This window comes from Hordeum vulgare, chromosome 1H, assembly GCF_904849725.1.
Source record: "Hordeum vulgare subsp. vulgare chromosome 1H, MorexV3_pseudomolecules_assembly, whole genome shotgun sequence".
Taxonomy (NCBI): Eukaryota; Viridiplantae; Streptophyta; class Magnoliopsida; order Poales; family Poaceae; genus Hordeum; species Hordeum vulgare.
In genome coordinates this window covers 203,251,160-203,270,125 of record NC_058518.1, presented here as the reverse complement: position 1 = coordinate 203,270,125, position 18,966 = coordinate 203,251,160, and the positions used below count along the sequence as shown (strand labels likewise).

General features: G+C 45.0%; 1 protein-coding gene across 1 annotated transcript; it reads left to right on the top strand.

Moving 5' to 3' along the window:
- The first annotated feature begins 1,935 nt into the window (after window positions 1-1,935).
- On the top strand, window positions 1,936-17,594 carry LOC123428732 (RING finger and transmembrane domain-containing protein 2-like). Its single transcript, XM_045112900.1, has 8 exons — window positions 1,936-2,642; window positions 4,783-4,859; window positions 5,505-5,673; window positions 9,066-9,154; window positions 10,155-10,319; window positions 10,440-10,517; window positions 16,429-16,532; window positions 16,971-17,594. The coding sequence occupies exons 1-8, from the start codon at window positions 2,072-2,074 to the stop codon at window positions 17,074-17,076; spliced, it is 1,359 nt and encodes a 452-aa protein (XP_044968835.1). The 5' UTR covers window positions 1,936-2,071; the 3' UTR covers window positions 17,077-17,594.
- Window positions 17,595-18,966: the final 1,372 nt, after the last annotated feature.

Here is an 18,966-nt window from a genome sequence, read left to right as displayed (position 1 = left end):
GTTGGGTGCGGTGGCCTATTGCTTTTGCTTGCCGAGTGTGTGCCACTCAAATTGGACGTTGACGGGTGCCACGGCTATCCTCGAATTCCTCCCTCCATGAGTCGTTGTCGAGTTGTTGGCCCGAGCAACTTCCCTTAGTCACACCATGCCGTTGAGGCAGAAAGTTACATGAGATATTGACAAAGATCGCCACTGATCGAGGTGGTATTTGCTCGCCGGAGAGTTCTACGTGCGACTTCTTGTTGCAATGAGACCACCGTGGCCAGTGTGTAGTTGAGTTAGTGAACCCAATGGTCACGGAACCACCAACCACGGGGTGTACATGCCGGCAGGCGTGTTCGGCTCGCCTACCACACGTGGGACAACGCGCCAGACCACACATGCGAGCGTGGGTGCCACCGCCCAATGACGGTGACCTTGGGCACGCTAGGTGGTCCATCCATCATGTACCTCCGAGCCGGGTCGCACGGGTCGAGTCAGCCGGGCAAATTCGATGGCTCAGAGCGACTTCGAGAGGCTCGCGTGGCAAGCCACCATAGTCAGATGGCCATGAGGCTCTTTTCACCCACGAGAAACCCCTAAGGCCTTGTTTGGTGCGCAGGGTTTGAGGAGGGTTGTAGGGGATTATCCACGAGGGGATCAGAAACCCCGCGATTCCCTACATGTCCATTTGATGGACAGGGTTTGTGATGAGCAAACCCCTTCAATCCTCTCTAATCCCCCTCGATTTTTTCCTACCCACGCGGCTCAGAAACCTTGTCTCATGGCTCAGGGATTTGACAATTGAGGGGATTTGAGAGTATTGGGTGGAAGGAAGGGATTCACCCAATCCTCTACCCCCCCTCCACAATCCTCCCCAACCCCTTCCTACCAAACCAGGCTTAAAGACGGGTGCTCCATCATCCTTTATATGAGTAATTATTCCAATACCAATTGTTAGACATATATTTAGTAGTAGAGATTGTCCGGGATTAGATATATTTATTTCCATCTTATTTCTAGGAGACGTCTTGATGTGCAAATCTTGTACTCTCAGTTTCTAAATATAAGTTTTTTTAAATGTTTTACTAGTGGACTAATACAGATGTATATAGACATATTTTAGAGTGTAAATTCACTCATCTACAAAAACTTATATTTAAAAACGGAGAAAGCACTCAATATATATACCCACCTCGAGGTTCAATAATACATCCATCATAATTCCATCAATCCCTCTCTATTCCTTATATACTAATGTAATTTGCCCCTTTTCTACAACCCTTTCTCAAAGGTTAGATTGAACACATAATTCATGCTGTACATTGTAATGAATTCTGAATGAAAAAGTGGGATTGGATGGCGCCTTTTTTGTGTTTAAACAGAAAATGAGGAGGTGTTTGTTTTGTCAAATTTTACCCGTCATGTGTTTACTCCGTAAACAGAATACGTTCCGCGCGTTTGTTGATCCATCTCCGTAATCGCATCCCTCCGTAAACAGCTCCATACCAGCTATCCATCGATACCACTCACCCCTCACCGACAAGCGTTTGCGTTACCACCCACGAGCCCTCCTCCTTCCCCACGACTCCCTCGTCCTCTCCTCGAGTTGTCCAGCGCTGCCACTCCCTCCGATCTCCTTCCAAGTCCAGCGCAGCTGCCCTCCCTTCACCCCCTTTGAGTCTAGCACCGCTGCCTCCCTCGATCCTCTCCTCCTGGTCGAGCGCATCCGCCTCCTTTCGATCCATCCGCGTCGACGGAAATGATCCGCATTACCACGCCGCTACCAAATAGGTTTTGATTTTTGCAGTCCGAAGCTATTACATCCTGTGATTTGATTTCGTTTTCATTTATATTACCACTCCTCAAAACAAACACCTCCTAAAAATCCACAGGTTCGAATTTTGAAACCAAATTAAAGCACACAAGGAAAAAGAGGGGAGGGGCGCCTCGACGAAAGGTCGAAAACGAAAACAAAAGCAATGTAAACAACAACCCAAGCAAAGTGGGGATCTCCCGAACTTCCCATTTCAGGGGTCTCCGCCTCCGCGTGTGCCGTCGGCTTCGCTTTTCTAGGTTTCCGCCGCCGGTTATGGAGACACCGTCGGGAGGTTCCGCCGATCGCCGGGGAACCGTGTCTGGCGCCTCCGCCGGTGCCGCGGCTTCTGGCCTCAGCCGCTACGGTCTCAATTTCTCCGCCTCCAGCCTTCTTCAGGCTCCGCTCGCCGCGCTCCTCGAGTACTCAGGCATTGTCCCCTCGGGGCCCGGTCCGCACACTTTGCAGCAGGCGGTACCCTCCTCCTCATCGCCGTCTGAGGCTGACGGGCTACTTTCTGCCGCCGCTGCTGGGGATGGAGAGGTCTCGATTCGGATCCAGGGTGGCCCCGGCGACCCTGACGCGAGCGCGACGGCTACAGGGGCCTCGCCGCAGGACTCGATTGAGGTGGCTGCCGCCTCCAACTTTGACCCGGCCTCCGTGGCGGGAAGGGGAGGCGGTGCTGATGCGGAGGCAAGCGGCGGCGGCAGTGGCGGTGCTACGGGGAATGGGGTGGGGGACCGCGCGTATCAACGTTACGACGTGCACCACGTTGCTCGGTGGATTGAGCAGATATTACCATTCTCTCTGCTGTTGCTTGTCGTCTTCATACGGCAGCATCTCCAAGGTTTGATACTCATTTTCCTCCCGGTTTAAATGATGTTTTCTCTGCGGAAATGGCATGCTCTCTGTCTAAATGTGGTTGCAATTATGAGCGTTGTAACCTCTCAAGAATATGTTGTCAAACAAATTGGATGCCTTTTAGGGCACAAGTCCACAAGAACATAGTTGGGGTGTATTAATGGTTGCCATAGCTTTGGTACATTCTAATGTGGATGCTAAAAAAAATACTCCCTCCGTCACGGTTTAGAAGGCACACTTGAAAAATCTATGGAACCAAGGTAGTCACCGATTGGTTGTGAGATGTAGTAGGTGTAGATGCTAATGCGCCTAATCAACTGAGAAAATACTAGTACTAATGCGTGAGCAGCAAATTAGGAGGGCGCATGCATGAGTAGTACTAGTACTAATTAATGAGAGTAATTGCTTTCACGCCTTAAAGCTTGTTTATTTTGGAAACGCACGCAAGTTTAACTGTGCCTTCTAAACCGTGACGGAGGGAGTACAACATGTTTTAGGTGTTCAAGTACTTAATTCTCATGATTAATGCCTGCTTTAAGCTTGTGATATTTTGCATTTTGTTTTGTCATAGCGTCCATTTGACTTTTTTGTTGTTGCGGGGGATCATTTAGTTCTTTTTTTGTTAGAAATACAAGATCTTAGTTCTGATCCCTAATGCTAGTAACTAATATGATAACATGTTAAAGTTCGATTTTTCATAGCGCCTATTCAACTTTATAATGCCATGGTATTATTTTATTAACTTTAGGTCATCATGGTAAGATGGATATTATGGTTTTTATTTACAGTTTAGTGACGTGAATGCAATGTGGATACACTCATAGCCAGGTCTTGGGAGTTAGCTTTCATTACTTAACATAACTAGCTATTTGCCTGTGCGTTGCAAACGGGGGCATAAATATTCTAGTGGTTCAACATCAATCATGTCCCACGTATACCTTACACTCACCGTATTCTTGATTTTGATAAGATTTAATTTGATTTGAGTAAGGGTAGGGGAATGCAAGGAAATTGTTAGTGTAGTTGAGGTTTTGGTAATATTTGATTTGATTTTGGTATGGGTAGGGGTAGGCAAAAAAAGTTTTGATTGAGTTGGGATTTGGTAAGAATTGATTCTATTTGACTTGGTTGAGTGAATGCATGCCTTGGTTTTGGAAAGTACCGATTTTATTTTATTTATTTCAAGTTACTATGTTTATGTTGGTTTTTATTTTGTGCGGCATCTGTTGAGATTACCAATACCCAAAAGGAAACCAAAGTGGAGGTGGAGGCGTGGGGAGGAAAAAACCAGTGGAGGAGGTGGAGGCGACGCTACCAATTCCCCTTTAATAGTAAAGATTGTTCTGGCTTGTCCCTCTGTTAGCTGAGAGCCATCCTTCTCTTTCCCAATCTGGAGGAGCTTTTTTTACCAAATCTGGTGAAGCTTGAGATTAGTTGATGAAGTATTCCAATCAGTCTTCTATGCTTCCAAATAAATGCATTTTCTTCCTGCCTTAAGCGATGATTCAAAAGAGATATATCAACACCTATGAATAACTAGAACTTTCTTGTATGGTGTGTTTATGTTTTCATGGTTTTGCAGTTATACTTAAGATTGGTATATCTGGCTTAGTCTCTTAGCACTTAATTTGTCTGGCAGGGGAGCCTATGCCAACCAGCTTATAGCTTGTGAGGTTTGGGCCAACCTTCTTTTTCCATACAATAAGGGAGCATCTGGTGTAACTATCATTTTCCTATATAAAGTTTCATTTGTTGGGTCCTTTCCATTTCTATCTTATCCATTCATATTATACTTTGCCCATATAATGTATGGACAACAAATCAGTTTTTTCTACTACTCCCTCCGTTCCTAAATATAAGACCTTTTAGAGATTGTACTATAAACTACATACGGATGTACATAGACATATTTTAGAGTATAGATTCACTCATTTTGCTCCGTATGTAGTCTCCTAGTGAAATCCCTAAAAGGTCTTATATTTTGAAACGGAGGGAGTAGGAAAGTTGTAAGAATCATATTGAGTTGGATTTAAATTTCCCGCTTCAGTTGTATGTTCCTGTTACCTTTTTGGCAATGGTGCAATAGAAGAATTTGCATCCACAATAATGGAAGGATTGATCTGCAGGTTTCTTTGTCACAATTTGGATTGCTGCTGTAATGTTCAAGTCAAATGATATATTGAAGAAGCAAACTGCTTTGAAGGTTTGATATACCAAATTTAGCATACCATAAGAAACTCAGTTCCAGTCTAGTATGACATATGTGGAAGTCTACTAAGACAGTCCTTTCTTTCTGTCATCCTCATTGATCTGGACGGACCATGATGACTGTCTGAAATAAACTGATGATCTGTATTACTAGCTTCATGAACATAAAAGCATTTTCAAATAATGAATTTCCTGATGCAATCATTTATAAACTCTTGTAGTTAAAAGAAGTGCTAGGCATTAATTGTGCGTTTTGCCACTGCTTTGCGCTTTTCTGATCAATGCACACGCTTACGCGCAGATCAATCGCTAGGCGTTTTGCTATTGCCTAGAGCCTTAGGTCCACTTAAACGCCCGCCTAGGTGTGCCTTTTTTAACTAGTAGAGAGCTTTTAGTCATAATGGCCTCCCTTTTATCCTCGGTGTAGTGTGGAAATTATTATAGAAAATGAAAATTTCAATGCAGCTGATGTTGATTTATATTTTTACCATTCATATTAGGTCATCTAATAGCATGTGGCTCGGATTGTGCCCTATCTTTTGTGGTCAAACATGTCGGAAACCCATTAGTTAGATCATGAGAACATTTGCCAGTGTCAGCAATATTGATATACCTAACTCTTATTTTAACTCTTCTACAGGGTGAGAGAAAAGTTGCTATGCTTGTTGGAATCACCATAATCTTCATGGTTCACGTGTTTGGCTTCTATTGGTGGTACAGAAACGATGATCTTTTTAGACCTCTGTTCATGGTTCCTCCAAAAGATATACCACCATTCTGGCATGTAATTTTTATCATCATGGTCAACGGTATTGCTACTGCCTGAAACACTTGTCAAATTTGTTCTCACATATTCACAATGCTATCTAGTGTACAATTGCTGAATCTTGTCCAAGCTATATAGAATTGTCTTCCTTGAGTTGTTGGCTCTTCTGTTTATAGGCCTACTAGGAAAATACCCGTGCGTTGCTACGTGCAAAAGGTGAAAATGCTTCAACAAGCACTAGAGTTTCTCTTCTCACATCCCACCTTTTCATCGACCACTGTGATTCCCAAGCAGGCTTAAGTTTTCAAGATCAGACATGGGAATAATATTCTAGTAGTTCACTTCTCTTCCTCCACACTTCTCCACCTTTCCAATCTTAGTTCGTCATGACCTGTCAATTCATTTCTTCTTCAGAAGGAATAGTCATTGTTGCATACTATTTGGTGCAGGAAAATAATATACCTTTTACAATCTTATTTTCCTCTTGAAAACAAATTATTACACTTCTACATCGCACAAATTAAATCCCATAGCTAAGAGACGACATGCTTGCGACGAAGCAAGTGAGCAAGAAAGGAGATGTATGGACCATAAATGCCCCCTCCCAATTGTCTTGGTCATCAGTGTATCTAGATTCACTCTTAGCCTAACCCAACTCACATCCCACATGCAATTGTGCCCTTCTACAAACTTCGATGACCTTCTTCGGCGGGGTTGTGATTACTAACCCTTTATTCTTCTTATCAATGGATCATTTGAATTCAGGCCAAACCATTAATCAATGTCCCATAATTCATTTATTCTTGCAAATTAGTTGACCTTTTTTACCGTTAAATAATTTCTTCGCCATCATGCAAGTAGTACTGTAGGCAATGTCGATAGTTGTAGAAGTAACGAGACTGAAAGAACTATTCTTGTGTTCTACATAATTTTGCAAGAATAAATTTACTAAAGGTGCCTAAGTGTGCTATTTCTTAATCAAGTAGTAACCAACATATGGGCACCGGGCGAAAGCGCGGGCAGCAGGCTCCCCCATGACGACATAGGGCGGGTGGCAGCAGGGAACTGCAGTTTGGTCGGCCGGGTGGGCTGCAATTGAGATTCGAGTAGAGGATGGTGGGGTCGGCGGAGGCATGAGGAAGGGCGCTAAGTTTTGGTGCCAGATGTGCGAGAAGTCATTTTGATTTTTCTCGTACCCTAGCCGGGTCAGAGCACAGAGAGTACAAAACGAAAAAAAACATCAAAACCAAAATGGAAGGAGGACGTGTGGGAGGTAGATGTGGATGGAACGGGAGCGAAACAGGGTGGAAGCCAGGAAAAAGAACATTGCTTCTCAAAAAATAGTATAGCTAGTTGCTTGTAGCACTATTCCGAATCTTGAAACACCTAGGGCGAAGATACATCTGCTTCAGTGGAGCAAAGCCACATGTTACTATATATATTCTATGTATCATGAAATCATCAAACAAAAATCTCCAAGAGTTGCATCTTTCATCATCTGCAATTCAAGATCATTCAAGCAAACTCTTTTATAGGATGAGAATTCTAAAAACCAAATCATCATATTTGTTAGAGCTCTGAAAGAAAAAAAGACCAACAAGTGCACGAATTGGAATGGACAAGAAGCTCACCTTTGCATGATGCCATCTGAGTGTGTAGTTGCTCATCTCCAGCTCGACAATCTTCTTTCTTATTGTTCTGCCACGCTCAATCTTTATATACCGCTCCTGCTGTGTAAGGAGCAGCGTAAACCAGCCACGATTCAGGGCCGCACCGTCGTTCTCACTTGGCATGCAATATTAGCGACGCGTTCTTCTCACGTAGCGCGTTTGATGCAACTTCCCTAATCAGATCCACGATCCACGTCACGGGGTTCCTTGTGTCGTCCATGTCGGTTGCCGTTGCCATGTGTTCCTTGAGGACGTTGACCTACCTCTCCTCATGCACATGATCCACCACATGATCCACCGTGCGCGAGGCGAGATGCCATGTCCATGGCCTAAGGCATGTCTAGCCCGCAGCATCTCCAACACACGTCCTGCATGGTGTGGTGTGCCTTACGTCGAGATAAAACTTCACGGGGGAGGCGACACCCGCTTGCAAGACGCCGATGGGGCCGCATGGGGCTGCTCCGTCGTGGGAGAGGTTGCAATCGCCGGCTCGGCGGCCGTGGGGGAGGCGGCGACACGGGAAGCGTATGGACTGGAGGAATCGGGGGTAAGGCCGTGGCTCGTGGCCACCGGCGCGGCACCGGTCGAGGTCGCATGTGGATGCCGAGCGCGATAGTGAGATTTGTTTTATTCGAGATGTTGTGACCTCGTGTAGATGAACGGAATCCAGCAGCTGAGCTCGGTTTCTTCATGTCCATGATCTCGTCGGATGAGAAGTCCTGTGCAAAAGTCCATACATCGCTCATGGTAGTTCTCCACGGGTGTGGCGTGCGAGGTTCCTAGGGAGCCCTGGCCAGTGGCGACCCCCCTCTGTGCGGGTCTATTTACAGTGCCATGCTTGGTCCCGGCCCTGGAGTGCTCCCTGTCCGTGGAAACAACAATTCCGTAAATAATGCAATTATCCCGTGCAAAGCTCGATGAGGAACTGCATGCCACCCGTTGAAGGCAAAGTAAAAACATCGGTTCATGAAAGGGTAGCACCACTTTTTATGGGATCTTCCCCCAAGATTTACGTAGTAGTATATGTACGGGTGGTTTTCTCCCGATTTTTTCCATGCGAGCGAGAGGTGGAGGCATGTGCTTTCTTTGGAAAAAATCGGTGGGGGTTCCTATCGATTGATTGGGAGGTGAGGAAACGAACGAAACGTACTCCCCCTTTAGGAGTAGAGGTTTGAATCATTTTGTGTATTTCTTATTTATTCTAGATAATTTCATTTTGGACTGCCAATTGACTAATTCAGCTTGTTACTTTGACTGGCTACTAATATAGTACTCCCTCTGTCCGGAATTACTTGTTTTAGATGTATCTAACACTAAAACATGTCTAGATACATCCATGTCTAGACAAATCTAAAACTAGTAATTTGCGACGGAGGTAATATAAATGTATAATTGGAGTTAGCATTGTTGTTTTCTCCCGTTAGCTTGTTAGAACTTTATGTGGTACAGCAGAAATAATGCTCTTGTTGTGCCTTCATTCCTTTGAGGTTGTCAACTTCTCTCGATTGCACCTTTAGAGAAATTGTAAAAAGTTCCAATAAAATACTCAAAAGAAAAATAAGTATGCTGGAAAACTTATTTCAGTATTTATCTGCACCAGAAATTTGGGAATGCTAGAAATACGGCGTGAACTTGATTGCATCCAGCAATTTCAGTGTGGAGTTGGCAACTCATATTTTTTCTTCAGCCAAAAGGAAATCTTCATAGCTATAGGTTAGCATAGTTGGTTCTGCCGCATCTATTTATAAACAAGAATTACCTGCAGATACAATGGTCCGCCAGGCAGCTATGACTGTCAAGTGCATGCTACTTATGTACTACAAGAACAGCAGAGGCCGTAACTACCGTAGGCAGGTAAAAAATCTCTTGTGTGTCTGTGTACTTACACTTATTATTTACTTATTTAGTGATGCTCTTTTAGTCATATTTATAACATCCTGTGTGTAGTGTTTTGAAAAAAACCTTCTGTCCCCCAACTGCACAATCTTTGTTGTAAGAGGAATTTGTCCATGCCCATAGTAGTACTGGTCTTATTCTCTTGGATACCCCTATGTACTCGTATTTTAGTTGGCTGGTCATCCCCAGATACTCCTGGAGTGTAAGTCGGGTGCCTAATTAATTGTAAGGGCCAAAACTGCATGCTCTCATTTCTAGCCTGTATGCCCTCCTTTCCATCCCTTGTAGAACGGCTAGCCAATGCATTCTGCGGTTGCTACTCAATGACAGGGCTGCATGGGGAGGCCAACAAGCGTGCAATAATGATGGCAATTAACCGCTAATTTCTGATTCAGTTAGGGAGTAGATTTAATATGCATCTTGATCGCGGAGCCATGGTCCTCCTGACTTACTATCCCGTCCAGACTGAGTACCAAAAATCTCTACTGAATTAGTGTGTGCAGCTGTTGAGTGCTTCATGTGTTCTCACAGTATGCAACTTTTAGCAGCAGCTAGTTTTTAACATTCTCACACCTAGGAAGAATTGCAAGTTTCTCTCACAAGTTTCTGACGGTATGCCGCTTGTTGAATAATATTGAAAATTCATCATTTGTCTGAATTCTGCTGTTGGCTTCTTCCGCTATTTGTTCTGGAGTAAGAGTAACATGGACCGAACTTTCATGTTTAGAACAACTGGTTATGGGGACTTCATTCATGCCTAAATGGGATAATGCTTCCAAATGTTGGGTTTTCAATCATTGTGATTTTGATGCTATTAGATGAGTCATATCTCGAATTCAGTTAAGTTCTTGTGTAAATTCTCTCTGTTATTAGAAGCTGCCAAGTTCCTTTGATCCTTTGTTAAGTACTGATGGGCTTTTACCTGGTTCTGAGGATTTTCCTATTCTTATTTTCTTAGGGACAAATGCTAACACTTGTGGAGTACCTTCTGCTTCTATATCGTGCTCTGTTGCCGACACCTGTTTGGTACCGTTTCTTTCTGAACAAGGAATATGGGAGTCTGTTCTCATCTTTAACTACTGGGCTATACCTAACTTTCAAGTTGACTTCGGTAGTTGAGAAGGTACTTTTGCTTATTGCTTATTGCATTTCGCATGCTGATGCAGTTGGTCAAAACCATAAAAAATTGTCTTGTGCATGTGACATTTTTACCATCTTCTCATTTTGGCCATGTGTCCTCCAGGTTCAATCATTCTTATCTGCAGTGAAAGCATTGTCACGTAAAGATGTGCACTATGGGTCTTATGCAACAGCAGAACAGGTGAAAAGATAATTTGTTCTCAAGTGCCTGAACTAAAAATGCAGTATCCTGTGAATACTCGTTACATTATAGGATACTATCTTTCCTACAATAATGTCGATAACTCCCTGCGTTCAACTGTGTAATAACGTTTGCTAATGTTGGCGCACTTCTTACAAGTCGATCTTTTGCAATGGCTGTTTTTAAATATGCGAAGTTGGCAGTGTCATATGCCGAATTAACCCAACTCTTGCTTGTTGTGATTAGTTTTTTTTTCTGTCTCCTTTGTGGAGTTAAAAATGATTGCTAGCAGGAGTTTCAGTGTCACTTAACTCTTATTTTTAATTGCAACACAAAACCTGAGGAAGTTTCTAATTCTGTGTTGCTCTTCTTATATTATACTCCCTCCGTCCCAAAATAAGTGTCTCAACTTTGTACTAGTTCTAGTATAAAGTTGTACTAAGCTTGAGACACTTATTTTAGGACGGAGGGAGTATATGTTAGGAATAAGCAACTTGCATTCCCATGAGGCCATAGGCCGATATATATACATGTACATGTGTGGAATATATGCAGGAAACCCTTATACAATGGGATAAGTACAAAAGGGTACATGGCTATATCACCCCCCTCAAACTTATGTCGGATGAACAACACTGAGTTTGGAGAGATAGAAGCCATGTTGTGCTCTAGTCTGGGCCTTCCTCAGGAAATCCGCCAACTATAACTCGGAAGGCACATACTGAAGAGCAATAACCTGATCCTGCACACCAGCGCGCACATAGAAAGCATCAACACCAATATGCTTGGTGAGCTCATGCTTCACAGGATCGTGTGCAATGCTGATAGCACCTGTATTGTCAGATAAGAGCAGAGTAGGTGTAGTGACAGAAACACTAAAATCCTGAAGTAACCACCGTAACCAAGTCACCTCTGCTCTCAAAAGAGCCATCACTCGCAACTTAGCCTCTGCACTCGAACGGGAAACTGCTGTCTGTTTCTTCGTCTTCCAGGCAATGAGAGAACCACCAAGAAAAACACAGTAAGCAGAAAGTGAACGGCGATCTGAAGGATCACTAGCCCACGTAGCATCCGAATAGGCCCGAAGCTGTAAAGAACTGGAGCGACGAAAGAATAGACGGTGAGAGATCGTTGCCCGAAGATATCGGAGACCACGAAGGAGGTGACTAGTGAACCGAGGTGGGAGCGGAGACAAACTGACTCAGAGTATGAACCGGATAAGAGATATCCGGACGGGTGACAGCTAGATAGATAAGACTGCCAACAAGATGACGATAACGCGTGGGTCAGGCAGGGGGTCACCATGAGTATCACGGAGGTGAACATTGAGCTCCATGGGAGTCTCAACAATGCGCTCGTCAGTAAGAGCAGCACGAGCAAGAAGATCCTGGAATACTTTTCTTGGGATATAAAAAAACCATCAGAGGTAGAAGAAACTTCAATCTCAAGAAAGTAGCGAAGAGGTCCAAGATCAGACATAAGAAACTGCTCACTAAGACGGGCCTTTACAAAGGCAATATACTCGGGGTCATCACCAGTGATGATCATGTCATCAACGTAGAGAAGAAGAAGAGTCCGACCACGAGGAGAAAGGTGGACAAACAATGCTGGATCATGAGCACTTGCTGAAAAACCAGCGACAGTCACCACAGAGGCAAAACGCTCAAACCAGGCGCGAAGGGCTTGCTTAAGGCCATAGAGAGAGCGACGAAGACGACATACCATGCCATCAGAAACATAATACCCAGGTGGTGGCTGCATGTACACCTCCTCACGCAGCTCACCATTAAGAAAGGCATTCTTAACATCAAGATGAGATACAAACCAGTGGCGTGCAGAGGCCACGGCAAGAAGTGTACGAATAGTGATCATATGGGCCACAGGAGCAAAAGTCTCGTCGTAATCACGACCATGCTCCTGCTGAAAGCCACGAGCCACAAGACGAGCTTCGCAACGCTCAAGAGAACCATCAGAGCGAGTCTTAACCTTGTAGACCCACTTACAAGTGATGGGACGGACACCGGGAGGAAGAGAAACAAGATCCCATGTACCAGTGCGTCCAAGAGCAGTAATCTCCTCTGCCATCGCAAACTGCCATTCAGGATGAACAACAACCTGACGATAAGAAGTCGGCTCAAGAACAGCAACACCAGCGGTGGGAAATCCAAGGCGATCAACAGGCGGACGAGGACATGGGCGCAAGCCATAGGTAGGCTAAGACGAGGAGGACGACACATCCGCAGAGGCATCCACATTACGTGAACGACGAGTGAAATACCGAGGAAAAGATGGAAGAATACAAGGAGGAATCGCTGAGGTAGAATCGAGGGGTGGAGACGAAGAAGTCACCGGAGATGAAGGTGCAGAATCCGGTGACATGCTAGGTGAGGAAACCGTGGGAGATGGTGGCGGCAAATCGGTAAGAGGTGGAGAAGCAGAGGTAGCAGAACGAATAGACAAAGGCTCGGTGGGGGTGATAGGTATGTCAGGAAAAGTGAGGAAAGAGATATCCTCCACTGAAAAGGTCGAGGAAGATGGGTGCGAGTACAAGGGACGAGACTCATCAAAAGTCACACCCCGAGAAATACGCATCCGACGACCGATAGGATCCCAACAACGATAGCCCTTATGCTCATCACTATAGCCTAAGAAGACACACTCAACAGACTGAGCAGTCAGTTTGGTGCTTTCGCGAGGGGCAAGAAGAACATAACAAACACAACCAAACAAACGAAGCGCTGAGTAATCGGGAGAACGATCAAAGAGACGCTCGAAAGGAACGCCACCCTGCAAGGCAGCGGATGGCTGAAGGTTGTTGAGATAGGTGGAAGTGGAGACAACCTCAGCCTAAAAGTGAGGCGGAAGAGAGGCAGCGATCATCATCACATGAGCCGTCTCAAGAAGGTGACGATGCTTGCGCTCAGCCACACCATCCTGAGCATGAGCACCAGGGCAAGAGAACCGAGCAAGTGTACCCTGCTCAGTGAGAAATCTACGCAACATCTTGGAGATATACTCTCCAGCAGAGTCAGCACGAAACACACGAATAGGCGTAGAGAACTGAGTGTGAACCATGGCAGCAAAATGCTTATAGATAGATAAGACCTCACTACGAGAAGACATGAAATAGATCCACGTGTGTCGAGAGAAATCATCTATAAAGATAATATAGTAGCGATGGCCTCCCTTCGAGGCAAAGGGAGCTGGACCCCAAACATCAGAGTGAACAAGGTTAAAAGGACGCTGAGACACAGTCTCGCTATGAGGATAAGGTAACTGAGCCTGTTTACCAAGCCGGCAACCCGGCAACCCTGACAGTCTAAAGACACACCACCGGAGACGGATCCAAGAAGACCACGTCGAACTAAGGATGAGAGACGAGAGCCACATAAATGACCCAGACGATGATGCTACTGCTGAAAAGAGCTGGTAGACAAGGCAACAGAGGTGGAGAGACTGGCTGCGGTGGCAGCGGATGGAAGGTGAAGCCAGTCAAGCTCCTAGAGACCCTGAGAGTCACGGCGCCGAGGGCCAGCACCAAGAAGAGCACCAGTGTGACGTCCAGAACTGAACATGAGTCAAAGTCAAGAATGACCCGACAACCAGAGTCAACAATCTGACCACCAGAAATGAGCTGCATGGTAAGCCGAGGAACATGAGCAACATCGGGAAAATGAAAAGATGGAGTGCTAAGAGTGCCTCGGCCAGTAACCGGGAGAGAAGTACCATCAGCAGTAAGAACATGAACAGGAGAATCAAGAGGTCGAGTAGATGACATAGTCGATGAATCACGAGTCATATGAAAAGATGCTCCAGTATCAAAAATCCACGGAGATGTACCTGCTTGTGTAGAAGGTGGTCTCACAATGCCAGAAGAGTTCGTAGCAGAACCAACATAACCTTCGATGAAGAACCAGAAGATGGAGCGAGCAGACATCGAAATTGTCCAATCTCCTGCTCAGTCAGGGGCGCAACTGAAGATGTCGATGTAGACGCACCCGAGAATAGAGTCAGAGGCAATCAGCAGGGTGCGAAGTCGCGTAATCTCGTCCTCGGTGAAGGACATAGCTGAAGCAGGCGACGGAGTGGCACGAGGAGAGAAGCGATCACCACCACCTGTGGAAGCCGCTAAATATGGTGGTGTAGCATGTCCAGGATCGTCGGCAAAGGTCGGTGAAGAAGACGAGGCCGTGTGCAGACAGTCACCGAGCGCCAAGGGGAGACGCATGGACGAAGAGCAGTCCATGGAGTCAGAGGCACCAGGGCAACCGGTGAAAGTCGCGAGAGGTGTCGGGGAAGAGCGACATGCACCGATGAAAGACACGAGAGGAGTCGGTGTAGAGTGACAATCACAATATGTAGAGCCCGCAAGAAGAGCAGCAGAAGAGCTACCAGCACAGCCGTCAGGAGTCACCGGGAAGCAAGGGACTGGGACATAGCTGAAGCAGGCGACGGAGTGGCACGAGGAGAGAAGCGACCACCACCACCTGTGGAAGCCGCTAAATATGGCGGTGTAGCATGTCCAGGATCGTCGGCAAAGGCCGGTGAAGAAGACGAGGCCGTGTGCAGACAGTCACCAAGCGCCAAGGGGAGACGCATGGACGAAGAGCAGTCCATGGAGTCAGATTCACCAGGACAACCGGTGAAAGTCGCGAGAGGTGTCGGGGAAGAGCGACATGCACCGATGAAAGACACGGGAGGAGTCGGTGTAGAGCGACAATCACCATATGTAGAGCCCGCAAGAGGAGCAGCAGAAGAGCTACCAGCACAGCCGTCAGGAGTCACCGGGAAGCAAGGGACTGCAACGTTGCGCGCTGGTGTATATATATATATATATATATATATATATATATACCAAAGGAACTCAGTCAACGAAAAACAGACCAGGAAAGTCTGCCATCTGGCAGAAACACCTGCTCGTGCGGGCAGGGCAGAATTGATCTGCTGCGTGGGAATCCGGAACCCGGCCTGGAGGCTGCTTTGCTCGATCTGGAAACCGACCTGGAGGCTGCGTGATCTGGAAATCCACCCGGCCTGGAGGAACGACGGAGTGCTGCAGCAGCAGCAGCGAGATCCAGCGAGATCGGCGGCTGCGGCGGAGGACCGGCGAGGGCGAGATCGGATTGGGGCGGCGAAGGACCGGCGCGGCTGCGGCTGCGGCGGAGTCCAGCAAGACCGGCAGCAGAATCCGGCGGAACTGCTGCAGAGGACGGGTGGAGGCAAGATCCAGCGAGCGTTGGCTGGAACAGGGTTGGTGGCGGAGTTGACTGCGAGCGGGAGAAACCCAGCTGCCGGTGGCTGGATCCGGAGCGGGGTTGGTGGCGGGGTTGACTGCGATCCGGAGCGGGGTCGATCCAATCGGGAGAAACCCAGCGGCCGGTGGCTGGATCGGGATGGGAGACTGGGCGGCCCAAGATCGACTGCAGGGCGGAGGCGATCGGCAGCAGCAACCAGCGCGACTGGATCCTTGGCCAGGAGGAGGAAGCAGCAGCCGGACCAGAGGAAACACGGCGGTGGCAGTGACGAGAAGAGGATCAAGCACGGATTGCGCGTGCTAAAAAAAATGTAGGCTCTAATACCATGTTAAGAATAAGCAACTTGTATTCTCTTGAGGCCATAGACCGATATATAGACATGTACAGGTGTGGAATATATGCAGAAAACCCCTTATACAATGGGATAAGTACAAAAGGGTACATGGCTATATTATATATACTAACAATATAAAGATGACTACACCACATTATTGTTTTGTTATTTACCTTCTACTTCAGTATATAAGTTCTCAGTAGTCCACAATCTAGTGAATATGGATAACAGATTAGTTCTTCTGTCTGTTTTGCTATTTCAGTTAGGAGCTAAGAATTTTCTGATTGCTAATGTATCTGTGTGTCGGTGGAACTCACTGCAGGCAATCGCTGCTGGTGATATGTGTGCCATCTGCCAGGAAAAGATGTATGTTCCTGTCCTCCTTCGCTGTAAACATATTTTCTGCGAGGACTGTGTCTCTGAATGGTAACACTCTCTTCTTATATGTTCTTTTATTGTGCTTTATTTGGTTGGTTGAATGCGTAATTGATTCTCTAATTTTATTTGGTTGGTAACACTCTTCTTATATCTAGTTTGTTGTACAATTGATTCTTCCATTTTCTTAACATTTGGCAATATGTTCTTGCACATTCATTGTGTTTGAATGAACTTGCAAGGGGTTTACAGGATAATGGACCACTTTGTAACTCTTATTACGACAGGGGTTCTAGAGCTCATATGAACAAGGCCTTTTAATTGGCAGTGCAGAAGTTCTATTGAATTTTTGTAATTAGGAGTTCATTAGAATTTTCTTTTCTTTCTTTTCAATACCATATTTCAATGTATAGTTTTATGCCTTAATTTTACCTTTATCCACATCTTGAAATTTCAACTAATGATAGTTTTATCCTGTTTCTGTTCTAGGTTTGAGCGAGAACGAACTTGTCCTTTGTGTAGAGCATTGGTAAAGCCTGCTGACATTCGGTCATTTGGTGATGGTTCTACAAGTCTCTTCTTCCAGTTGTTTTAGGGCCCAAATGGCAAACCCTAACACATAATAATCGATCACAAGTAATTGGCTATAAGGAAAGTTCATGTGGAAGTCGTTTGTTCTTTATCATGTGGCATCATCTTCCCTCCCTGTGTGGAATGAGTATACTGAGAATGTTTTGTGAAAGTTATCTCACTGCAACCATTCCATTCAACCATATGTTCAAGCAATGGTTGGAGAGCTGGTCAGTTGCAGCATCTGCATAAGTTTGCAACAGAAGGAAATATAGCTGGAGGAATCTGCTCCTGCGAACCCTGAAAAGCCGGACCACATCTTGCTATTGACTTGCGTAATGTAAATTTGGGAACATTTTTTTTACAAAAGTGAATGTGTCTTGGTTTAATTCGAGCTTGCAAGTTTTGCATGCTAGCGAGAATTCTGTTTGAGAAAGGCATAGAAATGTAACCTGTAAAGCTGTGATACATGAAATGTTGAGAACCATATACATTGTACTATTTACAAACAGTAAATATTACGGGGACCACAATGTTAACACATGTCTTGTTCTGGTAATCAGATATGTTTCCGGGATTGCTTGTAATCCTGAAGCGCTGGTACATTTTGTCTCAATATTCGTTGTTTCTGGTTTCCTACTCCTTCTTTGCTATATTTGTTTATAATAATCGCAATTCTAGTTGTACCTCTTTAATTGGCCATTCTCATATTTTTTTTTTCCAACCAATAGAATCAGTTCTTTGTACGCAATTTCATTGCTTTGTTGTATTTTGTGACTTAATTTTGACAATCAATTAGGCTAGTACTACTATATATGACAAAAGTTATATCTTTGAGCACTTTTAAGAACTAGCAGGTGTTTGCTACACCAAAAGGTAACGGGACTGGTAATGGAACTAGGTTCCGGTGGGATCATGATGTAACAGTAATAGGAGCATTTGCTCTTCTGTTTGTTTCATGCATGTGAAGGTATCAAATTTCTAAAGTCTGTTTGGATGTGTTGTGTAAACAGATTACAGGCTAGCACTAGCTTACGCATGACATCAACGAGCACAATTTCAAAACCATCAATTTGGCATAGGATTTTTAAAAGTATTTCACATGAGCAAACACAAATACGTCGCTATAAATTCTCAATCAGGACTTTAACACACTTCAAAATAAAAAGAATGACATAGTTCTAAAATTCATAATTTAGTCCTAAGATTATACCTCCCAAGTGTCCTAAAATTCCCAAGTGACCTAGAATTCATAATTCAAGAAAGTTCAACGAATGAATTGACTAGGAATTGTGAGAAAGATCCCCTAAGATGCAAATAACACCTATTGGCAAAAGCTCTAAGACTCTACATTTTGTTTTATGTAAGCAATCACATTTTTTTGAGAAAACCCCCACTGTATTCATTAGAGATAACCAATACATCATTTGTGAGGATCATTACAATTTCACATAAAGGTTCCTCGAACCAATCCGAAGTGGAAGAAAATCTAGCTAATCTAGCAAGCTCATGAGCTACTTTATTTGCTTCTGTGTTACGATGTTCAAATCTCGAAATTATGAAATCACAGGCATAATGGAAGTAATCATAAGAAATAGTTGCCGCCACTCCTGCCGACTGCCCTTCGTCCTGCATGGTCTCAATCACCTCAAGGTTGTCGGAGTTAATAATGAGGCGGTTACATCCTCCCCTCTGCGCTAGTATTAGACCAAATTTGAGAGCTAAGACTTCCGCCGTTAAAACATCCGTGTAATAGTCAATCTTCCCATTTGCTCCAGCGATGAACCCACCTTTGTCATTTCTCAGAACCGCCCCCATCGTTCCCTTAAGGTTGTCATGGTCAAAAGAAGCGTCACCATTAAGTTTAACAAATCCCCTAGGGGGACTGACCAACCCCTTTTCGCATAGAAGCCTT

What these genes read in the sequence shown, in the direction of transcription:
- LOC123428732 (XM_045112900.1), top strand. Translation starts at nt 2,072, where the DNA reads ATGGAGACACCGTCGGGAGGTTCCGCCGATCGCCGGGGAACCGTGTCT. An exon ending in CATACGGCAGCATCTCCAAG is followed by an intron (nt 2,643 to 4,782) that starts GTTTGATACTCA and finishes ATTGATCTGCAG; the next exon opens with GTTTCTTTGTCACAATTTGG. An exon ending in TGACTTCGGTAGTTGAGAAG is followed by an intron (nt 10,320 to 10,439) that starts GTACTTTTGCTT and finishes TGTGTCCTCCAG; the next exon opens with GTTCAATCATTCTTATCTGC.